This window comes from Dunckerocampus dactyliophorus, chromosome 6 (genome assembly GCF_027744805.1).
Source record: "Dunckerocampus dactyliophorus isolate RoL2022-P2 chromosome 6, RoL_Ddac_1.1, whole genome shotgun sequence".
Classification (NCBI taxonomy): Eukaryota; Metazoa; Chordata; class Actinopteri; order Syngnathiformes; family Syngnathidae; genus Dunckerocampus; species Dunckerocampus dactyliophorus.
Window position 1 is genome coordinate 24,130,545 of NC_072824.1, and position 21,720 is coordinate 24,152,264.

Genomic DNA, 21,720 nt, shown 5'->3' on the forward strand with positions numbered 1-21,720 from the left:
CTGATGGGACTTCTCAAGCATTGAGACGGAGGATGACACGACCATCCCTACATCCTGGCAGAGCAGACGTCCAAGGAGGTTCCATTCAGACTCCTGTAGTGATGGTAAGACCTCTTCAGTACAGACTACATTATTTACACAATTCAAAATCATTTTCCCAGTCAGTACACATTGTATGTATTTCTTTCCAGATGAATCCTGAAAGAAAGAGTCAAGAAAGCTGTCCAGGACTGTGCGTATGCCTGGAAGCCCTGTGGGTAACTTAGCAGTTACATCATATTTCAGAAAATTGCCAAACAAGACAAATTGAAATGTAAGTCAAAGTCAAATTTCCTAGCTCGAAGCTAACATTCATGATGAATAGCCTGGTGCATGTCATGTGACTGAGCTGACGTATTTGTGTGCCTTTTGCAGATCAGCAGATTTCCATGTGGCCTCCTCCATGTCAACCTTTTTTAAATGATGTAAGAGCATAGGTTAATCTTTGGCAAATACCATATGTAAAAAACGTCACGACGGCAAGGAAGGTGTCTCAGCTGTGGCCAAGATTCAGAGAAGTACTTTACGCACATCCCAAATAACAAGTTAACATTGAAACAATGTTGGTTGTTGTTGATTTTCCGTAAGAATGGTTGCCATTGAAATTTCAATGCAAAACAGACGGTGAATTAACGTTGCCAAACTGATTCAACTTGACATCGGTGACATCGAAACAATGTTTATACATAATTGAAAGGAAAGATGGTTGAAAAATCATGGATTTAGAGTTGAGTGGTAGACCGTCCTGTGGTAGACCAGCGCACCTGCACCCCATTATCACTGTAGGAAATTTGGCAGCTGCAATTCCTGTTACACACTAATGGTGGCAGTAATACACCACGTCAACCACCGTTTCAAGGGGAAGAAGAAGAAGGAAACAGAGGGGGAGAGGGTCGAAAGGATGTGTGTGTAAGTGAATTGGGGGGGGGTAAAACTAAATATAGTCTTTTTAGCACATGATAACACTATATTACAGTCAGTCAGATCAACAGACTTTCACAGATTTTCTTGTTCTAGTTTCAATTAAGCATCATTTACACACGTGGGCAAAATTGTTGGTACTGTTCGATCAATGAAAGAAAAACTTACAATGGTCACAGAAATAACTTGAATCTGAAAAAGGTAATAATAAATAAAAATTCTATGAAATGTAACCAATGAATGTCAGACATTGCTTTCAACAGAATTATTGCAAAAAATAAACTCGTGAAACAGGCCTGGACAAAAATGATGGTACTCCATAACTTAATATTTTGTTGCACAACCTTTTGAGGCAAGCACTGCAATCACACGATTCCTGTAACTGTCAATGAGACTTTGGTTGGTGTCATATCATATCAAGCAGGGTTACTGACTTTTAATGAACTTCACTTCTGTAAAAGTTCAGAAAAATTCCCACATAAAAAATAGCTGTATTTGTACATGTTGAAAGCCTTGCTTTCAATTTAAAAAAAATGTATTTGCTGAAGAGGGCTCTTTAAGTGAAGTCATTCTAAGAAGTTGTGTTTTGGTGAATAGATGCTCTGTCTTTGCTTCTCTCCCATGATCTATCATGACTAGAACACATGGGCTTGAATCACAGGTTACAAAACACACCCTACATATATCTAATGTGCAGACGAGCTGCCTGGTTAACTTGACAACAAAGTGATTTGTAAACAGAAAATCACAATTTAACACTTTTTTCCAAAAGACAGGGTGTTAAGAGAAGAAGAACATAAGAAGTCATTAAACGTTTCACATTTAGAGCAAAATTTAAAGTCTCTGGCTCTGGGTTCATGCCATGATTCCTTGCCCTTTAATGGCCTATGGTAAAGTTATTTTTTGTTTTGTTTCTGTGGTTTTAACCTTTTTAGAAAATATTAAAAAGACATGCATTAGGTGTAGACAATTTTGTCCAACCTCCAACTTGCAGCCTGCAGGCAAACCACATTTTGCGGGCCCCTACCGACATCAAGGTTTAGTCTTAAGTGTAGCCCGCACACCCTGGAGAGATCGCAAGAGGCACTTTAGCTTGCTTAAAGGAAGTGTCTCTTTAATTGGGCAGCACCAAACTTACAGTGAGCTTATCGCACAGTGAAATGAACAGTGACTTCACAAATGAAGAAACACAAATGAATGACTTCACAAATGAAGAAACACAAATGATTACAGAACAACATGTAAAAGGTAAGTAAACACATACTGAAGGGTAACTACTACTACTACGGGAATAATAAACATCAAGTATGTTAACTCATGAAACATTAGCATTTTACAAAATAAGTGCCGCAAAGCATGCTGGGAATCCAGAAGCACTTTCACTGACAGGGGTGATTCCCAGCTGCAGCATTTTGTAAAAAACGAAAACATGAGTTGACTAAGTTGTTATATATTGTCCTCCACTAGTAGCAGTAGTTGCTTTGATGACGCTGTGAATCAGACTGTTGTGTTGAGTAATGACCTCCTGCCGTTTCCAATGTGTTGACAAGATTATTGTGAATTTCATTTTGTCTACTGCTCGTGCAAAGAGCAACGTCCTTTAAGCAAGCTGAAGTGCCTCTGGCCAGCTCTTGTGAGCCACAATATTAGATTCTTATAATTATGTTTTTTTTATCAGTTATGGCCTACAATAGCTCAAGTTTGTGACAGCTTCTAATGGTGTTTGTGGACAAGTTAATCACGTAGTCAAAATGTGATTCCGGAGTGAATACTGTTACATTCAACACTGCTGAGCACACAAACTGCACACTCGCAGGTCTCTGGATGCAATGCAAAAACAGAAATCTGACCTTTATGATGCCATGGAAGAAACCAGGGGCAAGAGACATTGACTGTGGTTCCAGGCAGTCCATCAGGCCAGCAGACATACTGGTCAAAGGTCCTGTTACACACCACCCCTGCCAGGGTGCGGGGGGCATGTTGAACTCATAAGACCAGTTGCATGCGTCTAGATGATTGCTCACCTGTAGCAGGGGATGTTGTGTTCAAGAAGTCCAAACACTGAATCCTGTAGCTGCTCCACCGCTCCTTCAGAAGCTCCAGGGACGTGGTAGAAGACACCTGCACGAGGAGCACGTCTTGATGCTCGGCTTGCTTGAGTGCAGTCATGAAAGCCACGGCAAGGATGTCGTACCTTCGTGCAGCTGCAGAGCATGAGCAGGGCCAAGAGGAGACACACCTGGGACATCCCACTGATGCTGGAAGGATCGGGGACGGTGGGGACCAGAACACAAAGAAGGAAGCCCCAAACATGAGGTGCACCTGGCCTGATGTCACTGTGAGTCCTGCATGCATGATGGGGGGAGACTTGTGAAAAGGTTTTTACATGTACAATGTGTGTGTGTGTGTGTGTGTGTGGATGAAGGAACATCCCTCACCATCACTTACATACTTCTAGTAATGTTAGCTTGTTTCTCTGCATGTCTCTCTGACAATGTTTTGCAAAATTGCCAAACAAATGTGCTATCCAGCCAATCAGTAATGTTTAGTGTATGGTGTGACATTAAAGTAGCAGGGCAGCATGTAACTCGCCAATAAATTCAAAAAAGGAATAACATTTTCTCTAAACAACACAAACTGATTTAAATCCTCTGTTCTTTTAAACCCTTTTACAGAACAACTTTAGTCTTTCGAGACAATTCATGACAAATGGTTTGACAGACAAATCACTTTAACGTATGACAAGCAAAATACAGATCAGTTCTGCCTCCCAGCCGTGCAACAGGTGCATGCACATGCAACTCCTCATTTTATATTCCGTTCCTGCCTTTGTCTTTTGTTATTATCCCTTATTTTGTTAGTTCCTGTTTCCCTCCTACTGGTTTTGTTCTGTTTCCTCGCTAGGTTCCTCCTCTTCTGGTGTTGGGCGGACAGACAAACCACACCTGCTTTCCATCTGTCATTAGTCCAGCTTTTTCGCCTCTTGTTGTCGGCAGGTACAATAGATGCTCAGTTCTTCTCCTTGCTGTGTTCCTTTCTATAGACCTTTTGCTACATATCTGGGTTCTATTTAGATTTAGATTTTCTAGTCATGATTAGTAACTATATCTCCTGTTGTTAGCTCAGCTTGTCATTTACTACTTTATTCATGTTCAAGTTATTAGCACCGCGTCCCTAGTGAGGATAAGCGGCATAGTAAACAGATGGAAGTTATTAGTATCAGAGTTCATTAGTTTTTCTTCTATTTTACATTTTATACAAAAAAAAGCAATTAAAAAAATGTTTAAAATAATTTTTAAAATAGTCATCACTCGCCACATTGCGGTTCAAATTTTGCGGCTTCACTATCATGGTTTTTCATAAATATATGAATAAATCATGCTGTTCCACTAGTCAAAAAATATGCATATTTAAGTAAATTGAATGTATTTTTTGCCTAAATTAAGCATTTTCAAGCATAAATATGTCTCACTGAACTAAAATTCAAATATAAAGCAGTCAGAAGTTGCATTAGGGATACATGCTATGTAGTATTCGACACAAGTCACTGTAATGTTCGGTGAGACACAAGCATGAGACTTGATCATCGGAACTGGCTTTTATTTCAGGTTTGAATTATATCACAACTGGCACAATGATCACATAATCATGATAACGATAATTTTAATAACACGGGCTACTGTTGAGCTAAAACTGAACTGTGAACCCCCAACATCACTTCCTGTCCTCCATACAGAACACATTTATTGCAACGTACACAAGCTCCAGTCTTATTTATGTCTCAAATGGCTTACTTGCTCTTATTATGTCTACTATATTGGGTAATAAGATGATTATAGGGGGTGTTCTTTCATGTCTAGAGGGCTCTAATGTTAAAAAACGTATTTAGAGCATCGTAAACAGGTATTTTATGCTCGAACTACGAAAATATTCAATTTAGAAAGGCAGAATCCTATTTCACTTATCACTAATCCTAATTCACTTATCACGGTTGATTCTGGAACCAATTTACCACAATAAATGAAGGATTACTGTATTCATATTTTCTCACAGCCTAAGTCATTTTTTACATTTTAGTAGTAATGGCTCATAGTTTGCCAATAGTCTAACCTCAGTAGGTAATGATGAAATGAAACGATGAAAAATAGCCTTTTGGCTAATTCTGGTGCATTTGCAGCAAAGCTAATTAATGTACATTGTCCCTGTCAAATAAATAAAAAAAAAGGAAGTAAGTCACAAGCTATTTTTTCTGTGCCCTAAAAAAAATGTAAAAATGGCTCAGGCATGTCACTTTAGGAGAGTGACAGTCATCTTGCTTATACTTTCTGGCTACCAAAAACAAAAATACCTCACAAAAAGTGAATGCACGATTAAATGATCTGTACATGAATGTGGATACATTAAGTCAAGAAAAAGCCGGTTGAGGGAACATCCCAGGAGGAGAGCATGTTGATTTGATGTGGTGACATTTTTGAGTCATCGGTTATGCCTCTTCACATACGAAGTTGGAGAACAAAACGAAATCTGAAACGTTTCTGCAAAAAACACCTTAATTGTGGAAACATTTTTGGCTAAAACGTTTCAAATTCCATTCTGTTCCAGTCTCCAGCCTTGTTGTCCTGGTTGAGGCATCAAGATCGACAGCATGACAGGTTATCACAGCAAACAGTATACTACAAGTAGAGATGCCACTAGGGCTGCCTTCGACTAAGGACTGTCATGGTCGAATCTTATTCGTTATACTTTGTCCATAGTTGACTAATCATCGACTAATTGTCGACTTTAGCGCCGAGCTAATGGCATCCCTACAAATAAACAGGCCTTATTTGCCAAGAAAAAGTCACTAACACTCAGATAAATAAACATTGTAGGTGTACAACAACAGTACCTTCATTTGTTTTGTGACATAGACAGGAAGATGAACAAAACCGAAATTTACGGTCGCTGTCGGAATGTGTGTCCGGTCGTATTTGGCTTATCTGAGAAGGTGTTGTAAAGGATAAGCGTCACATGACTATATGTGTATTTATCAAAGAGTATGACAATTCTTATGATGCTAAAAGTGCGTGTCTTTCAACCCCCTGATACAAATTATGATGACTTGTTTATTACCCCTTGTGACATATCTTGTCTTTATTAGAACATTTTCCTTTCACTTCAGTGCACATCACATATCACAATTCCTTGGAGCAGGAAGAAGCAGAGCTTATTCAATCCTACCATGTCTTTGTTTCACATAAATTGCTAATATATTTCACAATTGTTAATACATTTAACATCCATTGTTCATTTCATATCCTATTCAACATGTTCACCTCGCCAGTTCTGAATAATACGAGAAAATGATAAAGCAATATAGCACTGTGTTACAATGAACTTGGGGTTTGTACGTCTGTATGGACAAATTGCTGTAAATTGCATAAAGTGCTGTTATATGACATAGCATAGTATTTCCCTGTGGTTCATGATTCTTCCTCCTTATACTTTGTAAACATCAGTGCTTGTACTCTGTTGAAATGGCTCATTTTAGTGCACTGTTCTTTACTCAATCAGTTCCATAATTTGATTCCACATACTGATATGGTGAAGGTTTTTAATAGGGATGAGCTGGATACTCGTTTTTAGACGAGTATCCGTTATGGATAATGCATTTTTGCCGAGTACGAGCATGAAACGTGTACCGCTCAAAATTATCCATAATCGCGATGAAGGAAAATCCTCCCAAGACAAGACAGCCAGAGAGAGGAGCCATGCCTGTCACTCTTTCACACACAGACACAATACCGACAGTGATGCCCTGCTTGCTTGGCTCGACTCCAGCTCACGTTGTCTATTTCGCTGTATTTCAGTTTGTATGAAATTTGTAGTTAGTTGGTAGACTTGTTTCTTTACGTACACGGTGCATTTCACAAGAAAACGGTTTGTGTTGCGTTGGTCACTGCCCCCGCTTTGGGTGTGGTTTAGGTTTTCCTCATCTAAGCTCGTATCTAAGGTTACTTGGGAAACTTGTTTTGTTACGTACGCGGTGCATTTGACAAGACAGAACTGTAAATGGCACGTGTTACATCGGTCACTGCCGGTGTTTTGTTTTTTTTTGTCTGTCTGCTTGTTTCTAATTTGGCTGGTGATATAAAGTCAGTAGGAAAACTTTGCTCGTCGCGGTGCTTTTGAGAAAACTACAGTGAACAAGGCTGACGGATTATTTCCCTGTTTGCCATCACTGGATGTTTGCGTGAATCACCAACTTCACACAGATCATTAAAAAAACGAATAATAAAGTCTTACAGATCACTTACACACATACACAGTACACATATAGCAGAAAAATAAACAATAAATATAGCAACTTCTGATCAATCCATGTCAATTTCAGACTTGAAATAATGTACTGATTTAAGCCACACCCATTTCCGGTTAAACCACGACCATTTCCAGTTTATACCCCGCCCACTCAAAGTACAGATACGGATACAGATAATTTAGATGGGTGAACAGAGACAGATAGTGACGTACTCGTCCCTACTTTTTGTTTCCATTTAAAATCCATTACAATCAGTTGATGTTTTTGCTTTCATTTTATTGACGATCTCAATTATTTCTTTTTTTGTCACACCAGTGAGGAAAATAGATTTGGATTCCTGTCTATACTTTTATCCCCTTCTTCCGCTGACAAGTAATTTAGTATCCTTTCTCCCAAGTTTGATCCACTATTTATATTTATTTAACATTTCAACTAATTCGTTGATATCCTCATTTTTAGCACTTTTCCATGTATGAAATATTGAGGGTAATCTGCTGTCTTGGATCCATTCCTGATAATACTATTTAGAATGCTCCATGTTGCTCTGATGTGTTTGTTTTTTCTTATTTTAAGAAGCCTGGGCGCATCTGTTGCTGATTGCCTACTGCTCTACTTAGGCGGACAGCATGCACCTGGGAGACGCTGCTTCTTTCTTCCACTTCTGCTAGTCATGCATGCACGGACTACACCTCATGCTTTGATTGCCTTTTGTTAGTCATTTTTTATGCTGTTTACAACTTAGCTTCTTCAACCCATGGACCATTTATGGTGTGTGTCTCCCTTAATTTTTGCCCAGTTGTTCCTGCTTTCCAGCCCAGCCTTCTGTTTTTTGCTCTGTTTTTATTTTGTACTTTATTCCATGGTGCCACATCCTCAGTTTTTTCTCCTGCACCATTGCCCTAGGTTTGTTTCTTGTCATTACCTGTGTTGGTACCTTACTTTATCAAAAGATTTAAACTGAGACCAGCTTCCTGGCTTTGCATCTGGGGTCCAACCCACAACAGAACGTAACATTCTTCTTGACTGAGGAACTCATTTGGACCAGTCTAGTGACGATATACATAAAGAGCAGCCTTATATCTGTAATTAAACGGGCTGAGAGGAATTGCGACATAGTTCAACAGCTGCCTCCTGCTGACATAAATCGCGATGACTACCAGTCATAACTGGATGACCTGGAAAATAAGTTGAAGCAACACCAGCTTATCTCAGCGTGGGAAATATGGGCACCGCAGGATAAGGTGAAGGAACTAGAAGCAAGGGTCGAAACTATCCTAGACACTAACAGTGGCCTGAAGCACAAGAAATTCAAATTCCGCATCCCAGAGACTGTGAATGAGAACTTTGTGCAGCCACCACCAACCCCAGCACTGTCCATTAAGGTTAAAGCAACTTGTCTACCCTTGTTCAGTGGTTGAAACAGAGACTAACACAGATGGACATTTCTAAATACGCTCAAGAAAGCATTCCTGAACAAACTGATCAACGCAATATAAATTGCGCAAGTGAACCTGACTACGCCTTTGAGAAAAAGCAAGCGTTTACCCAAGCATCAACTTCAACGGGGGACTGAAAGCACATGCATCGTGTGTGGAGATGATCGGCATCATGATAAAATCTTCTGCAAGAAGTTCAAGGGATTAGGGGCCTGCCAAATGTGCCTAGGATGCCACGATGAAGACAAGTGTACTGTTCCCCTTGTGTGTGTGAGCGGACACAAGTCAACAGCAAGCCCAACTCCATTCAAGTGAATACATGAGTCAGGAAGTACTGTAACCACCCAAGCTACAAGTGCTTTATTGTGCAGCACTGTCTTGTCCAGTATGAACCGGAGTGAAACTGAAACAAATAAACATCAAGAAAACGTGCTTAGTGATAAGCATCGTTGTATGCTAATTAAAAATACAACATAAAATGGTTCACAAGCGCCATATAAGCACATAACGTGCACAAAATGTGGCACAATATAACATACTGTATATACTGTTAAATAACTAAGAGAAAAATACTTTCAGACGATGCTTTCGAAGGCACAAACAACATAAAAGCTTTTTCACAGTTGGAATCAAACATGGCCGTCAGGCTTCTTCCTGTCAAAGTGCACTTCAAAATACAGGCATGAATAAAGGAGTGCTTTAGAAAATAAAGGGCAAAACACTATCTATTTATAGCACCTAAGTTACTCTGGTGTACATGAGAATGTCTGTTTTATTTTTCTGAGAAGCAGGATGACCTCTGACACAAGCCTGGTGAACCTCTTGCTGGAACCTAGTTTCGTCACCTTGAGCTCCACCTTGAGCTGAATCTTCACTTATCACCGCCAATCACTGGTTGGATTGGTTGTTGGCTTGAAGGACCGAGCTCAATGGATGAGTGTAGCATCTGTTCTCTGCTGGGGGCACCAAGAAGAGAACCTTTTGGACCTCTTCAGCTTAAGCTCCTTGTATGTTGTGCTAGCGGTGAAGCTTCTCACTAGAGGTCTGATTTGAGTCAATTAGCTTGAATCCGCCTACTTGCACATGGGATGTTTCTTCTGACTGAAGCAAGTTGGTATGGACGACTTGAGAGGTTAGGGTTGATCTGGAAATGTGATCCTTTTCCTCTGTGGAAAGAGCAAACTTATCGTCACTGCTTGTTCCCTGGGAGACGGTGAGTCCTAGACGATCATCATTTGTCTTTTGGCTGTAGCATCTCTGATTGTCGGCAAACTGAAGCAGTGGTTTGGGGCTGACTGTTTCTTTCCAATGGGCATTGCTTATGCATGGAGTGAACACCCAAGGTCTGCTGTTCTGTAGAACGTTCATCTAAAACGCCGGGATGTCATTACATTCAATCAGCTCGGGAAGTGCAAGAATAACTCCCCGATTTAATGTTTTGATCTGTAGACCAGCTGCTCTTCTGCCTGAGCTCTTTCATGCCTGCACAAGTCAGAGAATATCGGGATTTGGGTGCTTGAATTGTGAAGAGATCAAAAAGCTCTGATCTAGCCAGTGATTGGTTACTTTAATCATCAAGCAAAGCATACATTTTCGCTGCGTTTTCTGGCTTTTTTGCAGGATAGACCTTGACTAGGCATATTTTAGAGGAGGACTTCTCTATGAAGCCACCATCGCATGCTTCTGTGCACAGAGAGTTTACGGCAGTCTCTGAAGCATGCTATTCATCCTCCCTGCCGTTTGGGAGCTGAGGTTCCCATGGTGGTGGTCCTGGATGTAGGGCTGCAAGATGATCATTGCTGTCGCACTCTTCACACTTTAACACAGCTTTGCAGTTGCAAATGTTTCCAGGCCATTTGGAGTGCTGCTTCTGGGTTTTGGACATGAACTGCTCTAAAGCGTGTCACATATTTCGACAATTCTTTGCTGTGCCATTTTGATAGCAGATTCTTCACTTGTGGTAAGATCCAGAAATCTGATTGTGTTGATAAAGGATGACCTTCATGCTTTGTAGCTTTCTGGATGGTCATTAAAGTGAAACAGACCCGTGCTCACAAGCTCTTTGCGTGCCAGATATTTTGCATTTCCACCATTCTCTCAGAATGACGCACCGGTCGATCTCTGCACTGCGGACATTAAACCTTGTCAGCTGACTCCATCGTTATTCATTCTTTGGAATGATCTATTTGAGATATGAGATTCTTGGTGCTGCTCAAATGATGAATGTGGGTCATGTGGCACTTTTAGTGTGATCTGTGGTGTTATCACTGGGGGGTCGATGTTCATTTCATCTTGCGTGTTGGTGCTTCTCTCCAATTGGCGCTGAAGAATGCAAGCTGTGAGCTGAATGGACTGCTCAGAAGACGGCTCGAGAGATTGTTTTAAAGCTTGCTCGAACTGATGTTTCAGGGGTGATCTCTCCTAGTTTTCTTGCTTCTGCTGCGGTTAAGGTGACTGATCGTCGTGATGACCTTGATGAGCTAGAATGCTATGAGCCCACATTGCCTCTTTGTGTGAAGATGGTCGAAAGTCTTTCTGCTCCATAGCGTTTGTATTCACAGTGTCTGCTGCTGTAGCGTTGTTCAGGCCAGTTACATACACGTCTTTCACTGTACTGTTCCCCTCGTGTGTGCAAGCGAACACAAGTCAACAGCAAGCCAAACTCCATTCACGTGAATATGGGAGTCAGGAAGTAGCATCCAAGGTTCAAGTGCTTTACTGTGCAGCACTGTCCAATCTAATAGGAATTGGGAAACTAGACCAAATAAACAAACATACATTAAGAAAAGGTGCTCAGTGACAAGCATCAGTGTATGCTAGTGAAATACAACATGAATCGGTTCACAAGCTCCTTATAAGCAAATAACATGAAGCAAATGTAATGAAATAAATGTTTACAAACTTCACAATTGCTTGAAGGTGGCACAGTATAACATACTGTATTTATTGTTAAATAACTTCTAAAAAAATACTTACAGATGATGCCTTTGAAGGCACAAACAACGCAAAGCTTTTAACAGTTGGAAATGTTCATCTTTCATCTTAAAGGTGACTGATTCAAACATGGCCGCCAGGCTCCTTCTTTTCAAAGTGCACTTGAAATAAAAGCATGAATAAAGCTGCAGCCATAAGAAGTGCAAAATGGATCATCACTACTTTCTCTGGCCAAGAAAGGAAAAAGGCAGCGACAGAAGAAAAAAGAACCAGCACTCTCACCAGTGAATACATTAAAGTCATGTCAAACTTGTCGCCCGGAGGGATAGAGGAGGCCAGAAAGTTCTTGTCACTCGAGGGTGCCAAAGAAACCAAGAAGGCTTTCACAAACAAATCAAGCACTTTCATCAAGCATGATGATGCACCAAAGATCCGTAGGTGAAAATGCCAGCACTAATGTCAACACTGAAGACAGACCAACTGCTTGCATTGCTAAGGCAGCTGTACAGGAAACCGCAAGAGTAAACATTTCTCACATACAAGAGGAACTTCAAAAAGTAGTCCAAGAACACCTTCAAAAACACAAGGTTCTTGCAGAAGACAACCATGTGGAGACCATTCTGACAACCCCTCAAGAAATTCAGGAACGTGAGGTTCTCAAAGAAGTTCAAGAACACAAGGTTCCTGAAGTATCTGATAGCTTGACAACCCCTTAAGAAATTCAAAAACACAAGTATCTGATACCTTGACCCCTCCCAACGGTCAAGAAAAACTTTGCTAGCTTTCTGAAGTATCTGATATCTTGATCTCTCAAGAAGTAGCTCAGGAACATAAGGTTCTTGAGGTATCTGACATCTTGACCTCTTTCAAAGGTCAACAAAGACCTGGCAAAATAATTCTGACAATCTCTCAAGAAGTAGTTGAAGAACACAAGGCTCTTGAAGTATCTGATAGCTTCACTCTTCCAACCTCTCCCAACGGTCAAGAAGAACTTGACAAAACCATTCAAGGGATTAAAAAGATCCTCGCCCTTAGGCCTTGGGCCCTAACAGGCCAAAGTGGAAGGAAAGGGTACACCAAAGCTCCGACAGCTAAGGAAATCTTTGTTCTCCCAAACCAAGATGGCAAAGCCTTCAGGAAAGAAACTAAGGAATATGTGCAGCTTGCACAAATCCAACTCAACACAAGTTTCACAATACCAGACTGGCAAGCAGTGGCGGTTCTAGCTATGGGCCACGTGGGCAATTGCCCAGGGCGGCATTCTCCATGGTGCGCTGCAGCAGGGGAAAGAAAAAAAATCCTATTTCCTAATTCTCAGCGTTCATCAAATCATAATCAAGTCAGCACACACGCGTGGCAGGTGGGCGCCCTCTACAGGCGAGATAGTTACGCCCCCATGCTGGTCAAAGGTGATCAAACGTCCACCACGTGATGTGGATCAAACCAAAGAAGAAGCGAGGGGGCGGGTGCCGCTGGGCCTCAGACCTCAGATTAATTACAAGGTAAAAAACGTAAATTACAACAGTAATTGCTCAAAAATAAAACATATTTAATTGTTAATATTATATGAATTAAATTGGAGACCAAGAGTCTCAAACATTTCACTACAAAAATGTGAAATAAAAAAGGAGGGAATTGTGAGTCGATAAGAGTTGGTTTAGCCTTGACTGCTAGTTGGGTGAGGGTGGGAGATGATGATAGAAGTTCTGTTAATTTGTGTCCACAAAACATGGAAAATACAAAGTCAAGGCCATCAGGTGCACAATTTAGTAAGAAAAGGAAAGAAGATGAGGTGAAACGGTCCAAAGATAATGGTATGGAGCTATACAGTAGAATCACTTTATGTACACCACATTATGAAATGCATATGATCGAATAAGCTAACGTTACTTGGTGGCTATAGACTAACTGCTGTTCATTTGTTTTCTTGACTGAGAGTTTTAATTGTCTAAATGTAGATTTAAGTCAAATGCAATGTAAGGGGAGCTTGAGATTGTTAACTAAGCACCTTTCTGTAGTTGGAAAAGGTTGAAGTGTGTTGAGGTGGCTGTGGCTGTGAGAAGGGTGGCTGGGAGGGGTTGTACTTGAAGGATTTGGACACTGCAAAAAAATAGTTTTCCTCTTTATTTGTGTTTTGTTTAATATTTTCGTGGTTTATTAATTTATTCATTTGTGGGGGGGTATTGGGAGCGCCACAGCCTCGATCCGCCCAGGGCGTCATTCAAGCCCTGCCACTGCTGGCAAGGAAGACTGAAATAAATCACATTCTTCAACAGCAGTGACAAAACCATGGAACTGTCCTGTACCTTAGATGGAACACAAACCAAGTGATTGTAGGACTTGTAAAAATCAAGAGCCAACTTAAAATCACTGAATCAGAATGGAGCTATTCAAACTGTTCAGGAAGCTACTCAAGGATATTTCAACACTGCTAATATCTTGACAAGAGTATGCACTGACAAAACTGGATGGCAAAATGGATTTGGAGTGAAAGAGTGGCCCAAAACAAAAGGGAAGCAAACATGCATTCAACGGAAGTGGCAGGTCATTTCTCTTGAAGAAATGGCCCAAAAGGTCAAAGCACCAGGGGAAGAATGAGAAAATTCTCTGGAAGCCCCCTTCAGTTCTGCCCAAGAAAAAACAGGTATTCCAAACACAACCTTCAATAGGTTACCGTGTACCAAGATGAAGAGCTCTCAATGTGTGGGGTAAAGCCTGTACATTTGGCACAGACCGAGTTGCAGCACAAATGAATCTTTCAGCCAACAATGGATTCCATTCATCGATCGGTTCATACAAACTGTGGTCAAGCGCAGGAACGAACATTCGAGAAGCCAGACTTGCTCTTGAGGAACTTTACTAGTTTCAAACAACGCTCAACACATACAACGTTGACGACGATACCAGGAATGGAACAGATTAATTCAAACAGAAATCAGAAGGATCTTGCAGCAAACAGAAATCAGAAGGACCTTGCAGGATCAACCGCATATATTCCCACTCCTCTGGATTGGAGCTGCTGAGGTGACTCGAATCCAAATAGAAAACCAAGCCTTCACCAATAGTGAAGGAAATGAAGTTTTGATTTGGGAAGAAATCCAATTTCTTCTTGTGGTGACCAACTTTCCACATGTACACGAGAGACCATGAGAGACACAGCTTTTACCCACAGGCCATCAGACTTCTTAACGAAGCACTCACACACACCGCACGCAACACACGCACACACTCATAGCACTATATTATTTATTTATTTATTGATTTATTTATTTGTATTAATGTCTCTTCTGTTGTTGTTGCTTAATTTATTGGCATTTATGTTTCTGAAGTTCTTATTCATTTTCTTGTGGTTTTCTTTCTTTCTTTTTCTGGGAGAATGAACAGAACAAGAATTTCATTGTATAGCAGAACTACCTGTTTTACTGTGCATATGACAATAAAACTCTTGAATCTTGAATCTGATGCAAGGATGCCAAGCCAGGAAGTGCTTGTACACGTCAGCTTCTACTTGGGCAAGCCAGGAGAAAGCCAGGCAATTTCCAATTTGAAGGTAGGAAAACCCATAAAAAGCTGGTGTGACCTCCTTGGGTTCAAGAAACAGTAGGTCAAGTGGGAGGTGTTCGGTCGAATTTGGCTTATTTGAAAACATATTGTTAAAAATAAGCATCGCATGACTGTACATGTATTGATCAAAGAGTATGACAATTCTTATGACAATTATGATGCTAAAAGGGAGTGTCTTTCAAACCTTTGATAAAAATTACAGATGAAATTATGACTTGTTTGATATTTGTACAAAGTAAACAATTGGTAAATCTTGTAGACAACAGAAAGTACTACGAAGGCTATTGAAATATCATTGTCACGACTATTCAAATGATTCTAACAAGAGAAGACAGGAGAGACCACTGGTATCTAACAGCATTTGTTGTTCCTAAAGTAAAACTGTGTTTAGTCTTGAGTAGTAATTTCATAGTTATTCTTCTTTGATTCAAAGGTTATCAACCTAACCTGTGTTCCTATAAATAGTTGAAGTGTGGAAAAAAAACTCGAGAAAATTTACTGATGTTCAGTTGATAAAGCGTCCTCGATGATCTTCTCAGCCTTTCCAAGTGCAGGCTGGCTTAAATCCAAAAGAACTTTAGAATGTGGCCATATTTCTAGGGCTGTCTTCAAGCGCAAGTGGCCATATTACACATAAGAAAAGTGCACATAAAATAGGAACAACATGGCTTGAATATTAACTTGCCAAAACTGTTAGCAGTCTATTTTCTTGGATTAAAACCACATTTGGGATATAAAATACCCGTTTTAGGTGATACGCTGTGTGATATGTAAGACGCTGCTGACTAGGTAGGAGCAAGTACACCGCTATCTGTATCTGTTCACCCATCTAAATGATCTGTATCCGTACCTGTACGCAGACTGGGTGGGGCATAAACCGGAAGTGGGTGGGGCTTGGTGGGATGGGGCTTAAATCTGTAAGTCATTTTAAGTCTGAAATTGACATGGATTGATCAGAAGTTGCTAAATTTATTGCTTATTATTCAACTATTTGTGCACTGTGTATGTGTGTAAGTGAGCTGTAAGACTTTATTATTTAATGATCTGTGTGAAGTTGGTAATTCATGCAAACATCCATTGGTGACAAAGAGGGACATAATCTGTCAGCCTTGTTCTGTATTCTTCTCAAAAGCACAGCGTTCAGTATTATAAGCAGTTTTCCAACAACGGCTGGATGGCTGTAGAAACGTCAGCCTTTTATTATATAGATGATATAGACACGGGGGTCTTTCAGGCAGATCCTAAAACACCGCATGAACAGTAGTCAACACTTCCTAGTTCTCTCCTTCTATGGACTTATTTCCTAAAGCTTGCTCTAACCCAGCATGCAGAATGTCACTGCCATCCTGCCTACATCCTGGACAGCAGCTCAATACAATACGATTTGACGGCAAGATTGATAGTCGAGTCAGACTCCGTCGAACCGAATCTGCGAACAGTCGACTATTCTAAGACACCCCTAGATACACGCCCTCATGTTGAAAATGCTTCCAGACAAAAAAACAATAGTGATGTGTTTACACCATGTAAATATTTAGCTTGTGTTTCTCTCGTAATTATCCATCTTTCCCTAGCAACATGCAGGTCTTATCAAGCCAGTTTATATTCCCCAGCAGATAGCACTTCATTTGTTATACAGACAGAAATGTCTAAAAAAAAGGCATACATTAGAGGTTGAAGCCATATTTAGACAGTTATGGACAGAAAATAACAGGTATAGTGATGCTCAGTCCTGTCAGCAGGAGCCCAAAAATCTTGCCTGTTCGCTCACAATTGGAAAACATAAGTGAAACATTACAGAGAAATTCTCTTTCCCAATTGCAAAATAACAACAGTTACATATAAGAAAGAAAGTGTAATATCAATTCAAGGTATAAACCTAGGGCAAGCGACAGCTATTCAAAAGCAAAGTCATTTTCAAACTAAGATTCAATCACAACGCCAGCGGCACACACATAACCAAAATGCACTTGAGTAAAGTGCAAAATAATGTATCCAATAGTTCCCTCTCAAACCATATTTTGTCATTTAAAGTAACAAGTCAAAGCTTTGACCTGTGTGTTGCCAATAAGTGCTGTTGAACTGCCAACATTAGTGTGTCTGTGTCTATTTTTTTGGTTTTATTTTATGAAGCTGAAATGAAGCTGAAAATTGAGCTCATGTGCATCCTGTTTCCAGTGAACATCTTTTTATACAGTTTCTAAATCTTAATTGGAGTCAACCAGTCGGTGGTGAAGTCATATGATTGGACATGATGTTGAAAGGCACACACCTGCTTTTGTCCCTTGTCGCTGTCACAAGAATTTTTGAAGGATTGTGATGTGTTCAGTTGACTTCAGATGCCTTGACAAATCATGTTGTCTTTGATCCCCCATCAGACAGAGTTATTAAACATGTGGTCCCCTTTCACTGATCAGAAACGAAAAACTCAAACCCGTCGTTTAATGCGTACTTAAAGACTTTCAAGATCTGTAGCGACTGTAAAGGTTATGTAGTGTGTACCTCAACAGTTACTTCATGGCTCTGCTCTATTGGTCATCCTTTTCTTTAAATTGGCTTCATAATTGCTCCTTTTTTTTGCCAACTTGGTGGGGAGTGTCGAACATTATAGAGATCTAATGCTATTTGTTTCTTAGGGATTGTGTATAAAAGACATCCACAACATCAAATTAAAGAATGAATGAATAGAAACCATTCGACATCAGTACAAGTTTTCAGACAGAAGATTAGAACGTTGTTGTATGGAGAGACAAATATGCACATTCGTACTGAATAACTAATTACTCAGATCTTACATTTATTCATTCCCACGGAGTATCGGCATTTCAGAACAAATATGAGGTGAAAGACGAACGGGAAAAACACAATATATAGCGTAGTTTACGATTGCACGCATTTTGTCATGCAGTAGTACGCAATTTTGCGTCATAGACCGGTTTGAAGTACAGTATGTGTAAACTGTGTGGGGCTACGTGCCAGTGCGCAAGAGCAACATTTCTGGAATGCATAATTTTCGTGAACTAGTCGTGTACACACCGTGAATGCACTGCAACCTGTGTGCAAACAATGTGGGCGGTGCGTATCAAAGCTTGTCTCATTCACATGAATGGCTTAACTCGGAGTCAGGGGCAATACTCAAGTAATTTCTGTTGCCTCTTGGATCTTCCTTGTTCTGTTCTGTTAATAACTGATCATAATGCCCAAAGCAATGTCTCTGGAGTTCAATATTTTGTAAGTCCCGTGCAAATAGAGAAATTAATCAAATTAATGAAGCTAGGGGTGATGCCTGTTATAGCATGGTGTCATGCGGGACAAAGCAGGACCAAATAATGCGAGGACTGCTTCAAGGATGCGGGAAGTCGTGGTGACAGTCTATACCCATGCCAGTGACGTGCAATGAGGTTCATGGCTGGTGAGGCACTGATTCCTTTGGAGAAGACTAATTGACTCTGACTAACTGACCACAGCGCACTGTGCTCATTAGGAGGAAGGAAGGAGACAGATATGAGTTGTTCATTGTTCTGTGTGCGTGTCAACAAATAAACCACCCACATGCACATAATAAAGATGATTCAAGGATTCACTGGCCAGAATCTGTTAATAGTGTCCCAACTCTAAAAGAACAATTTCCCATTCTTCACAAAGATTGAGTCAACAGTCAGATTCTTAGGCACACTATTTGGCCGCATGATAACCGAGACAGTGTACGAAAACCGAAACATATTTTCAGTAATCATGCAGAAACTGGGGTGTACAAAAACCACGCTTTGACTGTATAAATCTCTAGACCGCAAAAATAAGACAACTTGTCTTTTTCATACTAAAGGAAAGAAATACAGTCTGATCCGGGTCAATACGGTAGTAGTAATTTTCAAATTGTATACAACTGATAAAGAGATGAAGAAAAAGCCTGCTCTCCTCCAACTTCCTGATGATAATTAGGAGTGGTACATGTAGGACTGTGCCTCTTTTCTCCCCCACACATTAAAGAACACATTTACATGATTGTCTCCACATGAAGCAAGAAGCAAAAAGCAGCTGAATGTTGATTCATGCATTTGTGTGACTTCAGCTGCATTGTCCACAAAATGTGTCATTCTAATTATTCTTCTCGGCTGCAACAAATTACATGGTTGTGCTGCCAGACTGTCCTGAGGTGCAAAGGATTGTTTTGAACACCCCTTTATGATTCTGGAGAATAGTAAAGCATATTCAAGGGTAAATATGCTGAGTTGTGGGGCTAAGACTGATAGCGTCCTGATAGCAGCCCGGCCTGCCTGGGAGGGGCTCACACCATCTAGTAAGTCTCTTTTCAAGTTGTTCCTTCTTGTGGGAATAGTCGTTGCAGTTTTCTTCAATGTTGATTCAAATCCAAATTAAAGTTTCCACTAGAAGAAACGAGAAGTTAAAAATAGCAATCAAGTCCAAGAGAACTTCTCATATCTAAGAATAAGCATTTTTTTTGTCTGTCAGCCTTAACAGAAAATGTAAAGGCAAGCAGCACTAAATTAGTGGCCGTTAATGTGGAGTACCGTAGATGAGTGCCGTAAAAGTTATTTGGGAACATACAGTAGAAAAGGAAGGAAAGCAACATAATGAGAGGGAGAAATGGGAAGGAGAAAGTTTGGCCTGCTTGTTTGTCTATATGTGCCCTGTGATTGGCTGGCAACCCGTCCAGGGTGTACCCCGCCTCTCGCCCAAAGTCAGCTGGGATAGGCTCCAGCATACCCCTGCGACCCTAATGAGGATAGGCGACATAGAAAATGGAGGGATGCAAGGTTTGGCCTGCCTGTCACGTCCTGTGGGGAACACCTTGGGAACACCAGTGGTTCCCAATTGTTTTCGGTCATGCCCCCCTGGGGGACAGAAGCGTTTTCACGCCCTCCTTGATTTGAAATACTATTGAGAAACTGATCATATCTGTTTATTAGGGCTGTCAAAGTTAACGCGGAAGTTTCCTTTAACGGCAGTATGTTTTTTGACGCGCAATTACGGTGCACACATCCTGTCTGACCCTTGGCCCACACCGTAGTTGAGGGAAGGCAGCAGTGACTGTGGAGCTACAAGATAAATATTGAGCAGAACTGGACAAAGAAAATGCTATTTTAATTGGTAAATTTAGCTTCAAAGCCCTGGCAGATGGCTCTCACAACAAGACCGAAGTTATTTGTGTCTACTGTCGCTCTGAGTTGAGTTGTCACGGAGTACGTGGACTTGCCAGAGAGAAGAGAGAAAGAACTGAAGCGCTGCCGGTATTTTTTTTTAAATTCATTTATACAGTGCTACCTTGGCATGCAAGTGTCCCACCTAACGAGTGTTTTTTTAGATGCTAGCCGTCTCTCTTTTAAAATTTGTGTTATGAGCTGCTAGTTAACAGCAGGCTTAGTCGAGGACAGCTATTTGGGGGCTTGTGTCAATGTGACCATGGCTGAAGAGCTACCAGCACACTAGCTAACCACCAGGAAAGATTACAGACACATCATTAAAACATATGTACATTATAGTGATCTAATTTATCTTATTTATTATGTATTATGTAAAACTATGACAGGAACAACATCAAATTAAAAGCACGGAATGAAAATAAAGCCAACATCCACCAGTACAAGCTCTTTGTTTTACAGAGAGGTTGTGTACTGAACAAATATGCATATTAGCACTCAATGAGGTCATTAAGTCTTACCTTTATCCATTCCCACATAGTATCAGCCTTTGGAACCAAATTTGAGGTGAAATAAAAAGGGGAAAAATGCAGTATAGTAGTCTTTCTGTGCAGCGTGGGACAAAGTTAGAAGGTATGTTCAAGGACCGTCATAAGTGGGATAAAACGCCACTCACATTAAACATTCAAAAACTGGGGGATTTCTAAATGTATATTATTGTTGGAATAAAATAATGGCCCATATTTTCAAAATTTGTATCGCTTTACATAAAATTTGATGTATCTATTAGTTCGCTGACGAAGCTCTTCGGATGAGGAGCGAAACATCCGACACCTTCTTCACAGAAGTACAGATGACGTCTCAAGAAGCCTTTTCCTCGAAAATTTGATGTAGTTATCGTAGTTGTGTACCACAAAGAGATTTACATCCCTACTTATTAAAGATAAAAACTTATTTCTATCTGCAATGTGAGGTTAATTATGTGTGATTAATTATGCGTTAACTATGAACACAATGTGATTAATCACAATTAAATATTTTAATCGATTGACATCCCTACGATTTATTTGCCTGTACTGTACAGAATCAACTCGAAACTAAAAGCAGGAAAAAGAAACAAAATGGAGAGCTGTGAAGCATGTATTCAAGAGTCAAATTTCATGCTGAGTACGATAAATTTGTACGTGTTGGCAGGTCTGCACTAACATTGAAAGTATTCCCTTCCTCTCACGCCCACCTGACAGTTCACCGCGCCCCACCCAAGGGGGCCCGCCCCACTATTTGAGAAGCACTGACCTAGAGCCACATCCTTAGTCCCAGTCAGTGAACAATGCCTGACAATCGTGTCGAAGAATATGCTGTT

General features: G+C 40.5%; 1 protein-coding gene across 2 annotated transcripts in view; it reads right to left on the bottom strand.

The window, feature by feature from the left end:
- Positions 1-21,720, bottom strand: part of gcgrb (glucagon receptor b) — a 55,408-nt gene that overhangs the window by 12,515 nt on the left and 21,173 nt on the right. Inside the window, exons 2-4 of one of the 2 annotated variants that reach the window (XM_054780042.1) lie at positions 3,155-3,305; positions 2,985-3,081; positions 2,811-2,918 (exon numbers count right to left, since the gene is read on the bottom strand). In XM_054780042.1, the coding sequence (XP_054636017.1) occupies positions 2,811-2,918; positions 2,985-3,081; positions 3,155-3,208 (259 nt within the window). In that variant the 5' untranslated portion in view covers positions 3,209-3,305. Of the gene's footprint in view, positions 1-2,810; positions 2,919-2,984; positions 3,082-3,154; positions 3,306-21,720 lie in introns of those variants that run through there. The other variant, XM_054780043.1, reaches the window with a different exon arrangement.